The 21758-nt window shown below is 38.5% G+C and overlaps 1 protein-coding gene and 1 long non-coding RNA gene across 2 annotated transcripts; both read right to left on the bottom strand.

Annotated features, from left to right (window-relative positions):
* Nucleotides 1-2114: 2114 nt before the first annotated feature.
* On the bottom strand, nucleotides 2115-20217 carry LOC118500543. Its single transcript, XR_004903109.1, has 2 exons — nucleotides 20179-20217; nucleotides 2115-2209 (listed from the first exon to the last, which is right to left on the bottom strand). It is a non-coding gene; the product is annotated as an uncharacterized LOC118500543 (long non-coding RNA).
* Nucleotides 15792-16308, bottom strand: LOC114496478 (60S ribosomal protein L32). The gene has a single exon (XM_028511938.2). The coding sequence runs from the start codon at nucleotides 16248-16250 to the stop codon at nucleotides 15843-15845; it is 408 nt and encodes a 135-aa protein (XP_028367739.1). The 5' UTR covers nucleotides 16251-16308; the 3' UTR covers nucleotides 15792-15842.
* Nucleotides 20218-21758: the final 1541 nt, after the last annotated feature.

Genomic DNA, 21758 nt, shown 5'->3' with positions numbered 1-21758 from the left:
CCATTAGGATATCCTAGTGTCATTAAATTTTATTTAGTAGCATCCAGAGCTCAATATTGTGAATTCCATGCTACCAGGATCTTAAAAATCAATGGCAGACTGAGAGAATTCAAGCAGTACAGCTTTGTGTTGAAGTTTGAAAAGCAATAGCAGAGGAGTTCAGTCTTATATTTCACATACAGTATTCAGATAAGATGGCCCTCATCTTAAGCAAAAGTTGTCATGAAGCCCATGGAACCAGCTGGGTAAAGCTGGGTTCAAAGACAAAGACAAGCCAACCAGTGAAACTAGTTCTGTAAAGATTTTGCTGTTTCATGAAGATAAGGCTGACTTCAGCAGCATCTTTAAACAAAAAGAAAACATGCACACTATTAAAAGGGGCAATGAAATTGTCTTAACAGCCTTGTTTGGTTCTTTCAACCCAAAAGGGAAAATGGAGAGAAGGCAGTATGGCAGTAAAATAGAACAAACCTGGGACTAGGACCCCATCTCTGCCTCTACTAGCCAGTTTTCTCATCTGTGGAATGGAAATAACACCAATATCATTGCATTTTTGTGAGGATTATATGATATATTACATGTAAAATATACTTAGGAGTGTGCTAATTCAGAATTAAGTTTTATCGGGGATGGGGGAAGAAAGTGTGGCTATAATTGTGCTTGTGATACAGATTTTGCTATTATAGACATAGTGACATTATACAAAGGAAATGGAGAGCCATGACCATCACAAAACCGTCTCATCTTTGGTCACTAAAGAGCTTAAAGCTTAAAACATCCATAACTTATAGGAGATAGCCAGCTGAAATAGAATTTTGCACGTGTCCTTGCTCCAGATGCAAGGTAAATGATTTCCCTTCTCTCTCCTTTGGTCCTGTTTTTCACTTCATGCTTTAATCGTTTTGACACCAAGCTGTACCAAAGTAATTTAAAATTAACATGTCTGACACTTGGTAGCTAGCAGAACCTGATTCTGAACCCTGCCCCCTCTCCAGAGCAGCCAAAAGGCTTCTTTGATTGGCTACTGGTCCTGCAGCAGCTGATGAAGGGCCTAGGAAAATACATCCAACAATTAATTTGCTAATTTAGTTTTCTGTTTAATTTGAAACCAGAAAATCCTCAATCACCCAGGAGCTTGGCTTTCTGGCTCACACATTGGCTTTTAAAACTTTTTGTTCAGGGTTCAGCAAAGAAACAGAAGAGAGAGAAAGCTTACCTATGTACATACCATACCTCCTGTGTCCTTCCACCCTAAAAATGTTTTTTTACAGCATCACAATCCACAAGGCCTTTTTTAAAAAATATATTTTATTATTATTTTTTAAGATAGAAGGAAATGGAGGGAGAGAAACATCAATTGGCTGCCTTTCACATGAGCCCCAACTGAGGACTAGGCCCACAACCCAAGCGTGTGCCCTGATGGGGAATTGAACCAGCAACTTTCACTTTGCAGGATGCTGCCCAACCAACTGAGCCATGCCAGCCAGGGCCACAAGTTGTTTAACCAGGAGAATTCTGAGCAACACATTTTTACTCTGTGTAGGTAAACTGCTTCCTGAGTTACGGGGAATTTACAGGCCAGTATGTGCTCAGGATTTAGAAAACTACCTTAGGGTTACAGACAGAGCCATATGGGTTTCTAGCATTAAAAGTAAGCATTGCTCTAAGTGTGAAGCAGCTTTCAGGTTCCCTGGGAACTTTTCTGCTAATTTCAAAAGGAAGAGGCAAAGGGAATTTGTATCAGAGATTGAGAAGATTTGTATTAGAGAACTGGGTGAGAAGAAAAACACAGGTATCTTCCCACAGGTCCCTCTGCTAGTTTTCCTGTGCTGGAGAGAACCTCAGAATTAAGAGGAGGAAGGGGAAAACTTAACCTTCAAGTGTACACCAGAACCCATACCTTTTCTGCCACTCAGAGAGGATTTTTCTCAGTTAATGGTTTAATTTTACTCTCTATTTTCCCACCTCAGGAAGGTTAACTACTTCTGCCTGACTTCCAAGACCATGTATAATCTGGCCTAATCCTACCTATCAATCCCTATTGCTTATTCTTCATTAAATATGTGAGTGAGTATATTCTTTTTTAAAAAGGTTTTATTTATTTATTTTGAGAGAGAAAGGAAGGGAGGGAGAAAGAGGGAGAGACACATCAATGTAAGAGAGACACATTAGTTGGTTGCTTCTCCTACACCCTGACTGGAGACTAAACCTGCAACCCAGGCATGTGCCCTGACCAAGTATTGAACCGGTGACCTTTTGCTTTGTGGGATGACACCCAACCAAGTGAGCCACACTGGTCAGGGTCAAAGTATATTCTAATCTGACCAGACTCAATATTCTGAGAGTATGCTTCTGTGTTCCTGCCTCTGAACCTTTGTTCATTTCCCTACTGATTCCTCACCCTCCACATGCTCCTCTATCCTTTTATTCAAATCCTATTCGAAACTCAAGATTCACCAAGATCTTACTTATTCTATTTAATCTTCCCCACCACTTCTCCTCTTCTATCTTCACATTGGTAATATGTGTATGATGTCGACCAACCACTGTGCCAAACCATGTTCAGTTATTTCTTATCTCAGTTCTAACTTTCCAAATAACTATAAAGTTATAACATTTCTAAAGTCAGGGTCCATGTCATACACAGTACTTTGTTCATTACTCTCACAGGAGTTCCCCTGGGGATTCATGATAATCATCAGGTCTTTGTTTTATTATTATTTTTTAATTTATTTTCAGAGAGAAAAGAAGGGAGGGAGAAAGAGAGGGAGAAAAACATGGATGTCATTGCCTCTCACATGCCCCCAACTGCCCCCAACTGGGAATCCATCCCACAACTCAGGCATATGCCCTGACAGGGAACTGAGACACACCAGCCAGAGTCAGGTCCTTATTTGTTTGTTTGTTTGTTCGTTTTAAGATTTTATTTATTTTTAGAGAGGGAAGGGAGGGAGATAGAGAGAGAGAGAGAGAAACATCAGTGTGTGGTTGCTGGGGGCCTTGGCCTGCAACCCAGGCATGTACCCTGGCTGGGAATCGAACCTGCAATGCTTTGGTTTGCAGCCCGAGCTCAATCCACTGAGCTACGCCAGCCAGGGCAGGTCCTTGTTTTAAAACACAAATTATTAGGTTGTACCCTCCCTGAAATTCTGTTTTTTTAGATCTAAGATGGGACCCAGGGATATGGATTTTTTTGCTCCAGGTATAGCCAGTCCCCTAATAGAAGTTGGAGAATCACTGCTCACAGCTCATGGCATAAGAGTCACTCAACTTGAATATAAACATTTGGGTATAAACTACAATATGTGTAATTATTTATATTACATGATGACCTCATCAATGGGCACTCCCACTGCCAAATCTACACCTCAGGGCACAAATCGGGAGGTTAGATAGCCTGGCTTGCTTTGTGTGATACCAGTTTGGTTTGTTAGGAATCCAAATCTCCTCTTCCTCCTTAAGATCTCTTTGAAATTACAATTGCAGAGATCAGGTTGATAGAATTGAGGGAATTTTAGCTAGTTAGAAACACAGATCTTCCTTGATCAGTTGCAATCTATAGTATTTGTGGAGTGTTAGTTAAGGGCGCGGGGAATTTGGTAGGTGAAAAAGCTGGTCATCTTCTCCCTCAGGCACAATCGTAAAATTAGTAAAATGAGTGTTCCTGCCCAGTCCTTACCCCTTATCCTAAATCCAACTCAAGTGTTAAATGGTGAAGGATTAAGCTGTGATCCCTTTGTGGGGTATTTGTGTTTCAGAGAGAATGCCCTGGAAGTGAGAGAAGAGGATTATCTTAATGATTCCCAAACTTTCTTGACAGCCAACTGCCAGAGCCCAAGATTTGGGAGAACATTCTCTTAAAGAGATGACCCTGGGTATCCCTCTGCTTCTTCCTGTATTCTACTATCCTCAATAAAGTAAATAGTGACTATAACAGTTTCCAGTAATTATCTCAGAGTTGAGAGAAGGGGACCTTTTCAGTTTAAATGTGGACATTTTGGTCTTCTGTGCCCCATGTAAGAAGCTTTTGAGTACCCAGAGTCCCATCACTGGTTTGTCAAAATGCCATATTTTAGATTTTTCATATTCTTACACTATTAAATTTAAAGAGAAAATCCAGTGATATTTTTTAAATTTATTTCACAGATATTTACCAAGTGTCTCTTATGTCCCAAGTACTGTTCTATTTCTAGAGATACAACCATGAACAGACAAAATTCATGGAGGTTACATTATAGTAGTACAAGATATAAACAAATTAAATAATTATACATTAAATGATAAATGCTATGGAAAAAATAATAAGCAGAAAATGGAAATGAGAAATGTTGTGAAAGTTTTAAATTTTAAACTGAATGGGCCCTGACCCATGTGTCTCGGTTGGTTGGGCGTCATCCTGCAAAGGGAAAGGTTGCAGGTTCAATTCCCAGTCAGGGTACATGCCTGGGTTGCAAGTTCTGCTTGGTCAAGAATCTATTGGTTTTCTCTATCATCAATATTTCTCTCCTCTTTCTCCCTCCCTTCTCTTCTCTCTACAAATAAATAAAATTTAAAAAATTTTTTTAACTGAATGCGCAGGGAAGCTCTCACTGCAAAGGTGTCACTAGGTAAAGACCTGAAGGAGTAAGAAAGCAAGCTATGTGTAGGTACCTGAGAAAAGAAAATTTCTGATAATCTCGCAGATAAGTGGTTAAGAGTTAAAACTTGCCAATTTTAACCTAACTCTAGTGCCTTTGCTAAATGCACAATAACCTCCTCTTTGAAAGTTATTCAATCCTGAAAACTATAGTCTTCTAAGGCTTAATTGAAAATTTCATATCAAAAAGTACATTTTTTTTTCCTGAAAGCCAAATAGTACCAACACAGTCATCACTTAGATGTATGGAAGTCTACCCCCAAAACAAACAAACACATAAAATTTCTTTTAATTTTCAGCTAAAAGATTCTCATTTATTTTAATTATCTACTTAACTAATATGTATTCACAGAAATAGACATTGGATTTTATTTTATTTTAATTAAATTTATTGGGGTGATGTTGGTTAATAAGATTATACAGGTTTCAAGTGTACATTTCTATGATTCATGATCTGCACGTTGCATTGTATGCCTACCACCCAGTCAAATCATCTTCTGTCACCATATATTTGACCCCATGGATTTTAAATGAATTATTTATTTTTTTAAATGAAAAATAGTTTCTTTCATTTGGTTCTTAAAACAAACTGAAATCTGCGAGACTGGTACTATGCTCACTTTACACATAATGCTAAGGCTCAGAGAGATTAAGTGCCTTGCTTTAGGTCACACATTTAATAAGTGTTTGAGCCAGTGTTAAAACTCAGGTCTCTTGATTCTAAATCCCATTTCTTCCCTCCATCAGAGCTGCTATTTCAGTTCCCAAATTAGGAAAACAGCTCCACCACAGTATTTACTTACAGAATTTAAGCAACCTCTAGATGCCCTGTGAAACCACATCTGTCGTATAAAAGGGAAATATCAATAGTATATTGTAAAAGCTAATTGTGAAATTAAACTTATAACTAAAAGGACAGACAGCTGGCACCAGTTCCTAAGGCCTGAGTCTTAAAGGCTAGAAGTCTAAATCACAGGAGAAATATTATACCTTTCTACCACTGGGCTCTGGTACAAGGAATGCTTTCCACCTTGGACAGAGTAGAAGCTGAGAAGCAGCACAATGTTCTATTAAGTACTAAAATTTATCAATACCCTAGTTCAGGCAAAAGCAGATATAGATAAAGAAGTGGTTATATTTCTGGAATTTGGTTCTTTTTCTATTTCCACTACCACTCTAGTCAGGACCCTTGTCACTTACTCCTCATATTTCTATAAAAGCCCATTATCTGCTTTCCCCACCTCTGTTTCTCCCCTTTCTCTGACCTCTTTCCCAAACGCTTATTGTACAGTCTCCAGATTAACCTTCTTGAAGTGCTGTCACTCATTTACATAAAACCTTTTAATGACCCCAAAATATAGTTCATTTCAAGAAAACATGGTTCAGTTAACATTCAAAGCCTTATCTAACACAACTTATTGCCACAAGAGGCAATAGAATATCTGAGTTGTCCTTTAACTATTAAATAAATTGAATTTGTTATGAAAAGTCCCTAAAGAAAGCTCTAGGCCCAGATGGTTTCACTGGTAAATGCTTTTAGGGAAGAAGTGACACTGATCTTACGTGAATTCTTACAGAAAATAAAAGCGAACATTTCCAACTCACTAGATCTTATGTAACCAACCTGACCTTTGTCACTTCTGCCCCAGTCACCAAAAACTATGGGTGTTTCCTGAGTATTCCATACACACCAGGCTACATGCCATTGCTCACAATTTTTCCCTTTCTTGGACTGTCCTCCTACTCCCTTTGCGTCTGCAGTAATTTGGGTGGACAAGAGTGAGGATTCTTAAATAAATTGAAGCTTAGGTCTTTTTTTTTTTATTACCTGCCTCTAAAAACAAGTACAGCTTTGACAAGTGAGCACACACAAAAAATAGAAACCAGTGTTAGTACTATACATAGACATTAACCCCAACATAGTGTACACAAGAAAAGAGTCAAGGGCTTTCCTGATTCAACCAAGAGAAATGTTTCCACTTAGCAATGAAATGCAACAGAGCTGTGCAAAATGTAGAGAATATAAGATGTAAAAAAAAAGAATTACAGTAGAATACTAGTAAAAGTCTTATAAATCATCCAACATTCAACAAATATTTGAGAGCTGACTGTGAGCCAAGTGTTATGCCAGGTATTTCACATATACTGTGGTGGTCCCTGGCTTTATGAAACTTATAACCTTGTGGAAGAGACAGATAATAAGTGGGTAGACAGAATTTATAAATTGTGATTAAGTTATCTAAATGAAAAAGAACAAACCCTGCAAGAGAAAGAATAATGGGGGAAAACAATTTTAAAATAATGGTCAGGAAAGGCTACTCTGAGGAAATAAAGTCTCTTGCAATATGAGAAGGTATCAACCACTGATACCGAAATTCAACTGACACATCGAGTATCTTTGTACCAGGTACTTTTCTAAGTATTTTCACATCCCATTTAATTTTCACCATAGACCTGTGAGAGTGGTATTAATTAATATCATCATTACCACTTTCTTACTGATGAAGAAACGAATGCTCAGAGAGCTTCAGTGACTTGCCCAAGATTACACAACACAGAAGCCATGAATTTGAGATTTAGTGTGACCTCTGATTGAAGGCCTCTGTTCATTTCACTAGATTACCTAATAGTCACTCAGACCCAAACATCCACAATATCCAATCCTCCCCCGTCGTATTTGACTCCTCTCTATTTCTCATAAACCCCCGCCCACCACATCCAGCAGCAAATTCTGGGACCTTTACCTTCAAGATCTAACCACTGTTACCACCTCCACTGCTGCCACCCTGACCTAAGCCACCATCGTTTCTTGCCTCGATTCCTGCAGTTGCCTCCTAAGTGTTCTCCCCGCTTTTGCCCTTGTACTCCTATCTTCTGTTTTCTACATAGCAGCCAGAATAAACCTTTTAAAACATAAGTCATAACATAAAACACGTCATTTCTCCAGTGGCTTCCCATCTCACTCAGAATAAATACTTGCAATGCCTTACAAGGCCGTATAAAGTCTTCTCCCTGCACTTCCACTTCCCTGACCTATCTCTTACATCTCTCTCTTGGCTCACTCTATTCAACTACACTGGACTCCTTCAACAAGTAAACTTCAGTCTCAGGGTTTTTGCACTTACTATACCCTGTATCTGGAATGCTCCTCCCCATCACATTTGTGTGGCTTGCTCGCTAGCTTCTTTTGTTTCAGCTCAGGGAGTCTTTTGACCATCTTTAACAAATAAAAAACTCTCTCCAAACCATAATTCCTATCTCCCTTACCTATGCTCTCTGATTCTCCATAACTTATTACCCTTTGGTACACCATATGCTTACTTATATGTTTATTGTTTGCCTTGCCCCTTTAGAATGCAAATTCCAAGAGGACAGGAATTTTATTTTATTTTCTGTTCTTAGAACAGTTTTCAGCTCCTAGAACACTGACTGGCACATAGTAAGTATTCAATAAATAGAGGCAGGTGACTAAAGAACAGACCCTATTCTTTCAATGACTGAAAAGTCATTCTGAGGATGGGAAAGCACTTTGTAAACTAGGAAGTAGCATAGAGGTTTATTTCTTCCAGTTGGTTCTTTGGTTTCTAAGCCTAAGAACCACTTAGGTCACCAACTACATAACTAGAAACTCAGTCTTGCTCTCCTTGTCTTCTCCAGTTTACTGACAAAGCCAATAAGGACCCCTTCTCTTTTCTAAGGCACCCTTGCATGCATGTGGCTTTTTAGAGTTTTTATTCTGGACAATGGGAGAGATGGTTGGTGCCCTATCTGTGGTTGGGATTCTATACAGGGAAAGTCATTCAATTAAATCAAGCAGTATTGAATTCTTAATTGACACAAATGAGACAGACAGACAGCTGGAGGAGTGGGGGAGGAACAGGGAGCAGGTGCTCTACATAATAGAGAAAGAAAGGGGCAGAATATAAATTCAAATTGATGTTGTAGAAGCTCACTTGTGAGTCTAGATCTTGTAATACATAAAAGGTAAATGTTGCCATGACTTACTTTACATATAGCAGAAAGGACTCAGTGGTGTCTTTGCCAAGGATAAGGCAACAGGTTCCAAATATTTGTGCCATTTTGTCTCACCTGATGGCCAAGACTGTTTCTCTTCATGTACTTTCATTTCTGAAAATCACTCTTGGTAAAGATCGTTTTTTTTCAAGATAAGCTTATGAGATAATGCTTGAATAAAAGAAACCACTTTTTAAATTCCATTTCTAAAAAGAAAAGGAGTGGGGGGGTTCTTAACACATGAGTCAGGAAAGGAAAGGAGAGGATGTTTCCATATCTTCAAATGTCAGTTATAAAGGTATTCCTTCAGAAAAGGCAGGTCCATTGACAACTCTGAAATTTCCTCTGAGAATGTTGGGGGGCATTTCTCTTCTCAGACCCATCTTGGTCAGAGCTTTGACTCCCCAGCTCAGACAATTCTTCTCTGTATCCATGGGAATTGCTCCCATAATTAGCAGTGTCTCCTGCCTGAACACAGAAAAGTAAATGTTCAAACCTGGCAGCTGATCCTGGGAAGGAGAGCTGATTAAATCTTTTCTGTTGAGAGGCACCTCTTTGATTTGAATGTGACACCTACATCCTCTACCTCAGGTTTGTCTGAGGGAAGCAATTCCACTTATACCTTCATAAATGGAGATCCTAATATTTAAAGATGCATTTAATCTTAAAAGGAGCCCACTGACATGACCTAGGGAAGAGCATAGGCTTTTCTTCTCTCCCTCCTAGACCCCTCTCCACTAAACACCACCCTGTGTTTGGTATGATGAAAGCTCCTGCTGCACAGGTATATCAAATGCCACGGGACTTGAGGAATGGAAGGAGTTCAGAACACCACTAAGCACAAACAGTATTAACTACAAATGGAAGAGTAAAAGAGTGGGCAAAGTATTTGGAAGTTTTTAGTAAGACAGCCTGGAATCATCAAACCCCAAAGTGAATACTCTTGGTGATATTACAATCCAGGAAAGCTTTCTGTGGGAGGAGGTGTAGTCTTATCTGGATGTAGCTAGGATTATGTACTACCATTCAAACATGTTCAGGAGAGACAATATCCATTTTCTTTTGACATCAAGGTAGCCTTTTAAGTTTATTCAGATTTATTTTGGTTAGTGTAATAAAAAAGCCAGGTTGTAGAATTGTGTCTAACAAAAACAAAGCCATTGTATGCTTAAAGTTTCCCTCTGAAAGTCTGCTTTTAACGCCGTTTGCTGCTCCAGAGCTCCAGTCAGCTCGCAATACTTGCATTTAGGAAGGTTGGCTATGAACAAAGCAAATTTGCTTCACACGCAACAGCCCTAAACCTACACTGTCAGGACAAAAGTTTTTCTTAGCAATGTTTTCTACACGGGTCTGGTTAACAGCCATTCACTTACCTCCAAACTCTTTCTCCTGGGAGACAAAGGCACCTTTGGGCTGCAGTGACACGGGAGAGTTAGAATCAGATTTGTTATCAACATTGCAGCCTTCAGTTTCAGTAAGAGGCTAAGTCTGTCTATTCCAACTACAGGAAGGCAGTCTTTATAACCCCTGGAGCACTTGGCCAATTATGCACCTGCAAATATACCATACAGGACATTTCAGGTTCCTAAGCACTTTGAAAACTGATACTTAAACAGTCTCAAGGGATCCTATCACCCACCTCGAATAATAGCTGCTTTGGAATCTGTTGTTGGCACCAGAAAAGGAAAGAATCCTCTGAAGTCATTCTAAAGCCATTTTTATTGTGTATTTTCAAACAAAGGACCTCACCAAAAGAACTTCTGTTACAAAATCAGGGTAGAAAGTCAAACTCATCTCATCTAAGAGTCAATTACCCTGGCAATTTTGTGAAGGGATGGGAAATGAGTGCTAGGGGAGAGGGTTATGGGGAGGGAGTGAGATTGGCTTTTAAAATCCCCTGGGTGAGAAGGGTGTTCCCACTGACTCTAAACTCTAACAATTACAACAGAAGGGCCTCTGTGACTTTCTGGCTATAAACTTTTTATGATTATTAACTGGGGAAATCTAGAATATGTGGAATTTTAACAATCGGCTTTCAACTTCCATTTGCTACTTTCTGAGAAATTTGTTTTGTACAGACATAATAACCTAAAGCTCAGAATTTATTTTAGCTACCTTGGTATTCCTTGCTGGAAATCCACCTTTTTATATATCTTACTTTCAGTGAAGAGACACATACCCTACATACTATTTATCTCAGGAAAGAAATACATGTGGGAAAAGCAATTTCTTCTCATTGCAATTAAGTCATGACAACCTGTTGTGGGATTATCCTGCCATCTGCTGTTCAGAAGAGAAACAACAGCCAAGAAATGGGATGACCAAGGTAACGGTTTTGGAAGTTAAAATCTTCCTTCTTTTAAGAGTATTGCTCTCTATTTTTATTATTGTGAGGTAGAGAAAATGTGATTAATAGCAAGAGTTGCTGATGGCCCTGACTGGTGTGGCTGAGTTGGTTCAGTGTTGTTCCTCAAAGAAAAGGTCACTGGTTCAATTCCCGGTTAAGGCACATACCTGGGTTGAGGGTTCAGTGTCTGTTCAGGAAGCTTAGGAGAGGCAAATACATAAAATCTTTAAAAAAAAAGAGGTCCAAAAAATGTGGGTACAATCCTTTTTGAAAACACTTGACAATATTGTATCAAGAGTGATAGAGAATGTTCTTTGCTTTGACCCAGTCATTCCACCCTGGAAACCTGTTCTAATGAGTGAAGCCAAAATTCAGAGAAAGCAATGTGTATAAAGATGTTTATCGCAATGATCATTTTATATTGACAAGAAAATTTAAGAAGCACACCAAATGTCCACCAACTAGCAAATGATTAAAACTTGGTGAAATATTCTGAACCTAGTAAAAATATTAAAAGTGTGAGAATACATGATCTAGTGTTTATTTTATAATGTAACATAAAAATAAAACAGATTAAAACCTAAACATAGAAAATAAATATTTCGGGGGGAAAATGCCACACCAAAATACTATCGGGAAGGTCTTTATAAGGCCATGAAGGACTAAACACTTTTTCCTAATTTTTAATGTTTTCAAAAATTTAATGACACATTAATTTGTGCAATGGAGGAAAGACTCATTTCCCCTAAAAGATGCCTGGGTTCTAATTCCATATTTTATTAAGCTAGATCAAAGGAACAATTCCTGTGTGACTACAGGCAACAAGCTTTGCTTCTCTGTGGTTTAAGACTTTCATCTGTCAATTGCTTCCCTCCTCCCCCAGGGTTGTTCTAGGATCAACCCAATAATGGCTGTGACAGTACTGTACTTTGAAGAGTCTGATATTCCATATGATTTGTTATTAATAATTTATTTTGGCTACAGGTTCTCCCCAGTCTTATCCGTAATCCCTGGTTTCCTGCCTGGGATCAATCCTTTACAATTGGCAAAATAATACTTTCTTTTCTTGGTTAAAAGACACCACTCTCCACCCGGGAATCTAAGTCGTGTGGGTGCTTCCCCTGAACTCTTGATTTGGCCACTCTAATCGTCTCCCCTCTGATCTCCCTGTCTGGTCTCTCTTCCACCACTGCTGCCTGCCTAGTGATTGTTCTAAAATGCAAAGTTGGTCAAGCCATTTCCCAGCTCAGAATTCTTCCATGGCTCCCACTGCCTTCCAGGATTAAGTTTAAACCCCTAGGCCTGGTATTCAAGGCCTCTGTGTTGAACTTTCAAGTCTCCTGATATATCAGGCAGTTCCATACCTTTTTTTATTTTGTTTGTGCTATTCCCTCTACCAGAAATGCCCTTTCTGGCTGTCTGCCTGACAAACCCCTCCCCATCTTTTAGGCATCAGCTCAATCCACTTGAAAACTTCCCTGACACCCTGCCCTGTACCACTGGCTCCATTTCCCCACTGTTACTTTAATAACATCACTTATACACTGTCAGATAATTTTCTATTTCCTTATGACTCCCTCACTAGATTAAAAGTTCCTTAATAGTTTACAAATCCTGTATTAAGATATATATCATCTCTATCCCAACAACTAGTACTGTGTCTGATTTATAGAAGTTCAGTAAATGCTTGTTGAATAAAAAAAAATAATAATTCATCTAACATTTTAAGTTCCAGAAGGCTTTCATTATGTTGTTGCATTTGATCCTGGTAACTAGCAAAGCAAGGACTTGAGCCCCACTTTTCAAAAGAGGGAAAAAACCCAAATCCTATAGCAGATAGTATTCTTGCTCAACCCATACCTTTTTAGATCTCTTACCAGTTTCTCTCACCCTTCCCTTGGCTGCTGTTCACTTTTGCTTCCAGTAACCACTGCCTGAAGCTCTTCTGAGAAGGATGGTCCTAAGGCTACCAGAATGGCTTTGATCCTTCATTTCCTCTTCCTTGGTTTCCAGCAAATGACTAATTGGATATGGGAGTTTGAAAGCCCATTTTACTTGTCTCCAATGGAATTTATACTCCTGAGTTCCCTGGGGGATTAAGGTACCCTCACTGGGACTGCCTAAAGTCTCATTTTGCTTGTCTTCTTTCCCTTCCCTGACCTGCATCCCCTATGCCCTTACTGACTTCTTATAACACTTCCTTAATCTCTTACCCAGGAATCTTTGTTTTGGGCTCTACTTCCGAGATTCCCTAGGCATTCACTAAGCATGTCCTTAGTTCCTACTAAATGTTAGAACCCATTAGGGAAAAAAAATACAAAAAAAAAAAAAAGAAAGAAAAAGAAAAAAATAACCTGTTAGGTGCTTTTACAAAAGCTAACTTAATTGACTTCTTACAAACTCTATATAAGTATATATATTCAAATTTTATTACTGAATAAACAGGCTCAGAGAGGCTGGGTAAGGCCACACAGCAGTTGAAGAGTCAACAGTTTGATCTTGGTCATTTTTCTCCAAGATATATTCCACTATGTCTTGATCACTCTTCTAACTCTAAATTCAGTGTTTTTCTCTTTGTGGAGACTATATGATAGGTTGGTCAAGGTAAAAATCATTTGGTAAGAACTCTTATTTTTTATGTTTATTTACATATGTGGTTGACTCATTTGCCAGTTTGTAAACTTTTAGTCATGTCAGAATGAGTGACAAAAGCAGATAAGAAACAAGATCTTCTTCAAAATAGGCTCTCTTTTTTTTCTTCTACTACAACAATTCCTTAGTTTAGCCATAAATCACTCTAATAATGTGAACGCTGGCAAGTTTCCTAACCTCTCTGGGCCTCAATTTTCTTATAAGATAAAAGAACACCTACTTTTTGGGGTAGGTTAATAAAAAACACTTGGAATAGTGTCTGATACAAATTGTGCACCAAATAAATGTTGGCAATTATTATTACTATTAATGTTATTCTCCAAAAGGCTGTTTGTAAGTCCTTTTGTTCATATGTACATTATAGTGCTCAACCACAGAGACTCAGGATGAACAAAACACTAACAATGAGTTACTCACATAAGCCCTGGGTGTTACATACTAAGAGGGAGCTGGTTGCTCAGATATCATTATTGTTATTTTCAAGAGAGTAGATAAAAAATAGTATTGAATTGTTTTCACAGTCTACAAGAGTACATTCCTATTCCTTCTTGCGGTAATTCCTAAAATTACTATTACCACTTAAATAAATCATAGACCTTATGAGACCAAATTTAGAAGAGTTCTTAGAGACTGTTGAAAGGCCATATTTAGTTCAAAGGTTATCAAGCTGAAGCCCCAAACCTCTATATGTCAGAGAAGGTGTTAATGACTATTTCAAAATTTGAAAAAGTCTGGCTACAATTGTTCAATTACCTACGACAGAGAAAAAAATGTTTTTAAGCACATTAACCCTTTTAATCCTCATAACAATCTTTTGAGGAAGATACCACATTATCATTCCCATTTTACAGATGGAGAAGTTAATTCATAGAGATGCTGAATGACTTGCCCTAGGAAACAAATAGCAGAGATGGATTGCAACCCAGGCAGTCAACTCCAGGGCCTATATACTCAATTACCCTGCTGTACAGTTACAGTAATACTAGCTCTATTTTCTCAGCACCTTCTATGTGCCAGACCCCCCAAGCTCAGCTCATATCACACATCCTTACAACTGAGCTGCATTTTGCAGATGAAAAAGTTCAGAATCAAAGGGGCACAAGAAGTTTTTGTGGGTGAAGGATATATTTATTATCTATTTGTGAAGATGGTTTCACAGGCATACACAAATGTCAAAATACATCAAATTGTAGCATGCACAGTTTAGTGAATGTCAGTTTTACCTCAGTAAAGCTCTTTTTGTTTATTTATTTTTAGTAGTTTATTTTTATTGTACTTTTCCCCATTACTATTTATCTCCCTTATACCCTCTTCCAACTCTACCTACCTCCCCACCCCACAATCACCGCACTGTTGTCCATGTTCATGAGTTCTCAGTAAAACTCTTTTTAAAAACAACATGGAGATATCAGAGTATAACATTAGATGGGCAAAAAATTAGAAAGCTGTGTAATGTTAAGTGTTACCCAAAATGGGAGGATATTGGGACTCTAGTGCAGCCTTTCTGGAGAGCAATTTGCCAGTATACAATCAAATTAATTTTGGCTATATCCTACATTCCAGTAATTCTGATCCTGGATCACTATTTAAAAAAGAAGAATCCCATCATAGTCAGACCACACAAAGTCAAGGAAGAGAACATACAAAAATATATGAGAGGAGGACAAACTTTTTGACATTAAGACTTACTACAATGGCATGGCTGGGTAGCTCAGTTGGTTAGAGCATCATCTCAATACACCAAGGTTTCAGGTTTGATCTCTGGGGCACATGCAGGAATCAACCAATGAATACATAAATAAGTGGAACAACAAAAATCAATGTTTTGTTTTTTCTCTCTCTTTCCCTCCTTTCCTCTGTCTCAGATATCAATAATTTTTTACAAGATTTTATTTATTTATTTTTAGAGAGAGGAGAAGGAAGGGAGAAAGAGAGGGAGAGGAAAATAGATTGGTTGTCTCTTGTATGCCCCCAACCGGGGACCTAGCCCACAACCCAGGCATGTCCCCTAGCTGGGAATCGAACCAGCAACCCTTAAGTTCACAGGCCAACAGTAAATCCACTGGGCCACACCAGCCAGGGCGGATTAATAAAATGTTTAAAATTTTTTATTATTTATTTATTTATTTATTTATTTTTTTGGGCAGAATTTTAAGGTTTTATTAACACAAATACAATGTGCACACAATCTGTCTATTCATTTTCTTCACTGCGCAGCCTGGCATTGGGATTGGTGACTCTGATGGCCAGCTGGGCTGCTCTTTCCACAATGGCTTTGCGGTTCTTTGAGGAGACGTTGTGAGCAATCTCAGCACAGTAAGATTTGTTGCACATCAGCAGCACTTCAAGCTCCTTGACGTTATGGACCAGGAACTTTCGAAAACCACTGGGCAGCATATGCTTTGTTTTCTTGTTGCTCCCATAACCAATGTTGGGCATCAATATCTGGCCCTTGAATCTTCTGCGCACCCTATTGTCAATGCCTCTGGGTTTCCGCCAGTTCCGCTTAATTTTGACATAACGGTCTGACTGGTGCCGAATGAACTTCTTGGTCCTCTTTTTGACAATCTTGGGTTTCACGAGGGGTCTGAGGGCTGCCATGGTGCCGAGTAAGAGATGGCTGCCACCTCCGTAGGCAGCGCCGAGGAAGAGAGAGCAAAATTTTTTAAGAATACACTATAAATACTATTAAGCTATGGTAGTCAAAACAGTATGGTATCATAAAGACATATAATCAATACAATAGAGAGTCCAGAAACAGAGCCACACAATTGATTTTCAACAAAAGTGATTTAAGCCCTGGCCCATGTGGTCAGTTGGCTGGAGTGCCATCCCATAGATGGAGAGGTCTTGGGTTTGATTCCCGGTCAGAGCTCATGCCCAGGTCACAGGTTCCATCTCCAATTGGCAACCAATGAATGGCAACCAATGAATGTTTCTCTCTCTCTTAAAAAAAAAAAAAAAGCAATGAAAAGATGTCTTTAGGTGAGGATTGAAAAAAAGGGCAAAAGCATTTTAAAAGGATAGTCTTTTTAGAAAAATGGTATAGAAACAACTGGGTATCCATAAGGATAAAACAAATATCAACCCTTGTTTCATACCATGCAAAAAAATTACTTTGAAATGGATCATAGACCTAATCATAAAACTTTTGCAAGAAAACAGAAAAAAAAATATTTGAGACTTTAGGATATAAAAAGCTTTTCTTAGAACAGAAAAAGAAAATTAACCATAAAAACTTGATAAATTGGACTTCATCGGCATTACAATTCCCTGCCCTTCTAAGATACCATTAAAAAATGAAAAGGCAAGCCCTGACTGGTGTGCTCTGTGACTTAGGCATCCTCCTGCAGACCCAGGGGTCACTCACTGGTTTGATTCCTGGTCAGGGTACAGGCCCGGGTTACAGGCTAGGTCCCTGGTTGGGGGTGTGTGAGAGACAACAGATCGATTGATGTTTCTCCCCCTCTCTTTCTCCCTTCCTCTCCCTTCTCTAAAATTAAATAAATAAAATATTTTTAAAAAATGAAAAGGCAAGTTGCAGACTAGGGAAAATATTTGTAAAAGACCTGTATCCAGAATATGTAAAGAATTCATCAACTTAATAGAAAGAAAACCCAAGGAGAAATAGGCAAAAGATTTGTACAGACTCTTTTCCAAAGAAGACATGTGAATAACCAATAAGCACATGAAGAGATGCTCAAAATCATTAGGTATCAGGGAAATGCAAATTAAGCTACAATGAGATATCTGTGCACATCCACCTGAATAGCTATAATTTAAACTGACTGATAATAGCAAGTGTTGGTGAGGATGCTGAATAACTAGAACCCTCATATGCTGCTGGTGGGATTGTGAAGTGGTATACAGAAGCATTTTGGAAAGCAGTTCAGTAGTTTCTTATAAAATTAAACATATACTGCCCTGGCTCAGCTCCAGGTGTGGCTCAGCAGATTGAGTGCTGGCCTGTGAACCAAGGGGTCGCAGGTTCAATTCCCAGTCAGGGCACGTGCTTAGGTTGCAGTCTAGATCCCTAGTAAGGGGCACATGAGAGGCAACCACACATTGATGTTTCTCTCCCTTTCTTTCTCCTTCCCTCCTCCTCCCTAAAAATAAATAAATAAATAAATAAATAAATAAATAAATAAATAAAATTAAACATATACTTAAATTATGATCCACTGATCGACCATTTGCTTTGTGTCAAACATGGTGCTGGGTAATTTACTTAATTATCTCAGTCCTCTGAAACACCTCTGTAAAGTAGGTACATTACACAGAAGATGATAGAGGGAAAAACTGAGGTTCCAAAAGGCTGGATAATTTGCCCAAAACCATACAGCTAGTGGGTGGTAGAGCTAAGTTTTCAAATCTGGATTGGTCTGATTCCAGGGTCCAGTCTAGTTGCAAGAATTCCTTTGTATCTGGGGGTTCTTGTTTATATCTGTATCTGATCTCCTTTCTATAAATCACTACAGAGCAACAAATTATTCATCTATGCTTCTTCCCAGTGCCTCCTAATATATGCTGTGCACATAATTGGTGTTCAATAATGGTTGTTGATTGAATAATAATATATGCACAAAGTGCTTTAAAAGTATACAATCTTCATTTAAAAACTTAAAACTAAAGCTCTGAGTTGTTCAGTGGTTTGTACAAAATTACACTGTAAAAACAAGATTTCATCACAGGTTTTCTAAATCCAAGTCCACTGCTAGTACCAGCTTTACCATGTTTTAACAGGGTGATCTTGGGTAGGAATTTAACCTCAAACTCATAAGTAAAATGTATATAATCAAAGCTTTACTCCATTTGTAAGTAAGTAAAGGCAAAGATACTTCTAAAGCACTTGGGACAGTGGTTGGTACCAGATAAGCACTAAAAAAACACAAACTATTGCTCTGACCAGTATGGCTCAGTTGGTTGCAATTTTGTTCCACAAAGCAAAAGGTTGCTGGTTTGATTCCCAGTCAGGGCACAGGCCTGGATTGTGGGTTTGGTCCCAGGTAGGGGTGCATTAAGAGGCAATTGATTGATGTTTCTCACATCAATGTTTTTCTCCCTCTCTTCCCCTTTCTCTGAAAGTAAATAAATAATTTTTTAAAATCATGAATTATTGATTAAGGAATTTAAGTTATTTGATATTCTATTTGATTTAAGTTATCTGACATTCCATTTTTTCATGTGTAAATGGAAATACTACTATCTCCTTCCCTAGAGATTTTGATAATTAAATGAGCTGAAGCGGTTAAGGCCCATAGTAGAGTGCTGAGTGTGTAGAAAATGGGAGGAAGGAACAGAGGTTGCCTTTTAACAAATACCAAACCAAAGTCATACTTTTTTCTTCCAAAAAATTAAGTGTTGGGTGGGTGCCCAAAAAATGTGTGTTGACTGACAAATGAGCAGATGCCAACATCGCTGCAATGTGTAATATAATAAACAAATTTCATCTTTCTAAAATATGTTGTTTTTTAGGCAATCAAAATATTCACCTACCCGTATGTAGGCTTTCTAGCTTCTTGGGTTGGGGATCAGTAAGTCATTTTCTTTTTGCCATAGTGTCCCTGTAAAGTGTCTGGGGATTAGTTAAGGCTTTCCTTTGATATCCTAAAGGCAGGAAGATGGCTCTATAAGACTATGGTCAAGGGTACAGCCTGCTATTTCTGAATCTCCCAACCTCTTCAATTCTTAGGATAAATGCTTGGGGCAGGTCTGGGTTGTGGAAACACACACAAACACACTTTTTAAAAAAATGTGTGTTTATTTTTCTAAATTCATATCTTCATTTTAGAAAGTTTTGTCACATATTGAAAAACACAAATAAAAGAATCATTGTGAGTATTTTGTTTCTACCATTTTGTTTTTTTCCTCTACATATGACATTTTAAAAATAAATTGATCTTGCCTGACTAGTGTGGCTCAGTTGGTTGGGCACCATCTGGCAAAGTGAAAGGTCGTTGGTTCAATTCCAGTCAGAGCACATGCTTGGGTTGTGGGTTTGGTCCCCAGACAGGGTGTGTATTAGAGGCAACTATTGATGTTTCTCTCCCTTTCTCTCTTCCCACCCCTCTTTCTAAAAATAAATAAATAAAACCTTTAAGTGTTTTCTCACCCTTTCCCTGACTGGCGTGGCTCAGTGGATTTAGTGCTGGCTTTCAAACTGAAAGGTTGCTGGTTTGAATCCCAGTCAGGGCACGTGTCTGGGTTGCAGGCCCAGGTCTCTGGTTGGGGGCTTTATGAGAGGCAACCAATATCCCTCAATAGAAATGTTTCTTTCCCTCTCTTTCTCCCTCCCTTCCTTTCTCTCTAAAAGTAAATAAATAAAACACTTAAATGTTAATCTCATCCTCAAAACAAAAAACACACACAGTAAACTGAAACTTATATGTATTTAAACCCTTGCTTTAAAATATATTTTATTTATTTATTTATTTATTTATTTTTAGAGAGAAGGAAAGGGAGGGAGGAGGAGGAGGAGAGAGAGAGAGGTAGAGAAACATTGATATGTTAGAGATACTGGTGATCCGACCCACAACCCAGGCATGTGCCCTGACTGGGAATCAAACTGGTGACTTTGGTTTACAGGCTGATGCTCAGTCCAGCCAGGACAACACCTTCTTTTTAAAAGCCATTATATCAGCGCTGGCTGGTGTAGCTCAGTGGATTGAGAATAGACCTGCGAACCAAAGGGTCACCAGTTCAATTCCCAGTCAGGGCACATTCCTGGGTTGCAGGCCAGGTTCCCACTAGGGGACACATGAGGGGCAACCACAAATCGATATTTCTCTCCCTGTCTTTCTCCTTCCCATCCTCTCTCTCTAAAAAATAAATTAAAATCTTTAAAAAAAAGCCATTGGCCCTGGCCAGGTAGCTCAGTTGGTTAGAGCACCATTCCCAACACACCAAGATTGTGGGTTTGATCCCCATTCAGGGCACATACAAGAATCAACCAATGAATGCATAAATGGGTGAAACAGCAAGTCAATGTTTCTCTTTGTCTGTCTCCCTTCCATTCTCTCTCTCTAAAATCAATACATTAAAAGACATTATGTAAAGAATACTTTCTCATGTTCTTAATAATTTTCTCATAGTCACAAATTTTAATATAATATAATATAATATAATAAATATAATATTGTATCATATTATAACATCATATATTATACTCTATGCGTTTGGGACTTTATTGATATAATTTAAGTTTGACCAATTTTCCACCAATATAAAACACTGTGGAAAGAGATTAGCTAAAGAACATAGGCAAAGCCTGTGGACACAGATAATAGTGTGGTAAAGGCCAGGGGAGGGGAGGCAGGAGCTCAATGGAGGTAGGTAAAGAGAGAGGGGAAAATGTGGGACATTTGTAATAGTGTCAACAGTAAAAAATTACAAAAAAACCAAAGCACTGTAGGGTATACTTTTACATAATTTTTTATATTCATTCCTAATTCTCTCTTTAACATAAATTCAGTGGTATGTCAGAGCCTATTTATACTGGCTCATAAGGGTTAACTGTGAGCATCTCTTCCCAACTAAACTTTCTTTTTTTTTTTAAAGATTTTATTTATTTATTTTTTGAGAGGGAAGGGAGGGAAGTAGAGAGAGAGAGAGAAACATCAATGTGCGGTTGCTGAGAGCCATGGCCTGCAACCCAGGCATGTGCCCTGACTGGGAATCGAACCTGCGACACTTTGGTTCACAGCCCGTGCTCAATCCACTGAGCTACGCCAGCCAGGGCTAAACTTTCTTGTTAGTAGCTTGAAATTGGCCATCGTGAAAAAAAATTACATCACAAAATCAGTAAAGGCTACAAATCAGGGGTCCTTCCCTCTGCCCCTGTCAGTTGTTAAACATTTCTCAGAATACCACTATATAAGTTCCTCAAAGTAGTATTTCAGAAGCATAGAGTATGTATATTTTATGCACATTTAAAATATTTTGTTATTACCACATTGCCCTCCAGGCAGTTCTACTAGCAACTTATGAGAATGAGGCCTGGCAGAATTGTTAATTTTGTCAGCTTCCCATGGAGAAGCCAGGATAATCCTTGCAGATTTTAAAAGTAGAAATCAATGAAATAGGCAAGAGAAAAATAATACAAAAACATTA

This window comes from Phyllostomus discolor, chromosome 5 (assembly GCF_004126475.2).
Source record: "Phyllostomus discolor isolate MPI-MPIP mPhyDis1 chromosome 5, mPhyDis1.pri.v3, whole genome shotgun sequence".
Classification (NCBI taxonomy): Eukaryota; Metazoa; Chordata; class Mammalia; order Chiroptera; family Phyllostomidae; genus Phyllostomus; species Phyllostomus discolor.
This window is presented reverse-complemented; position numbering and strand designations above follow the sequence as displayed.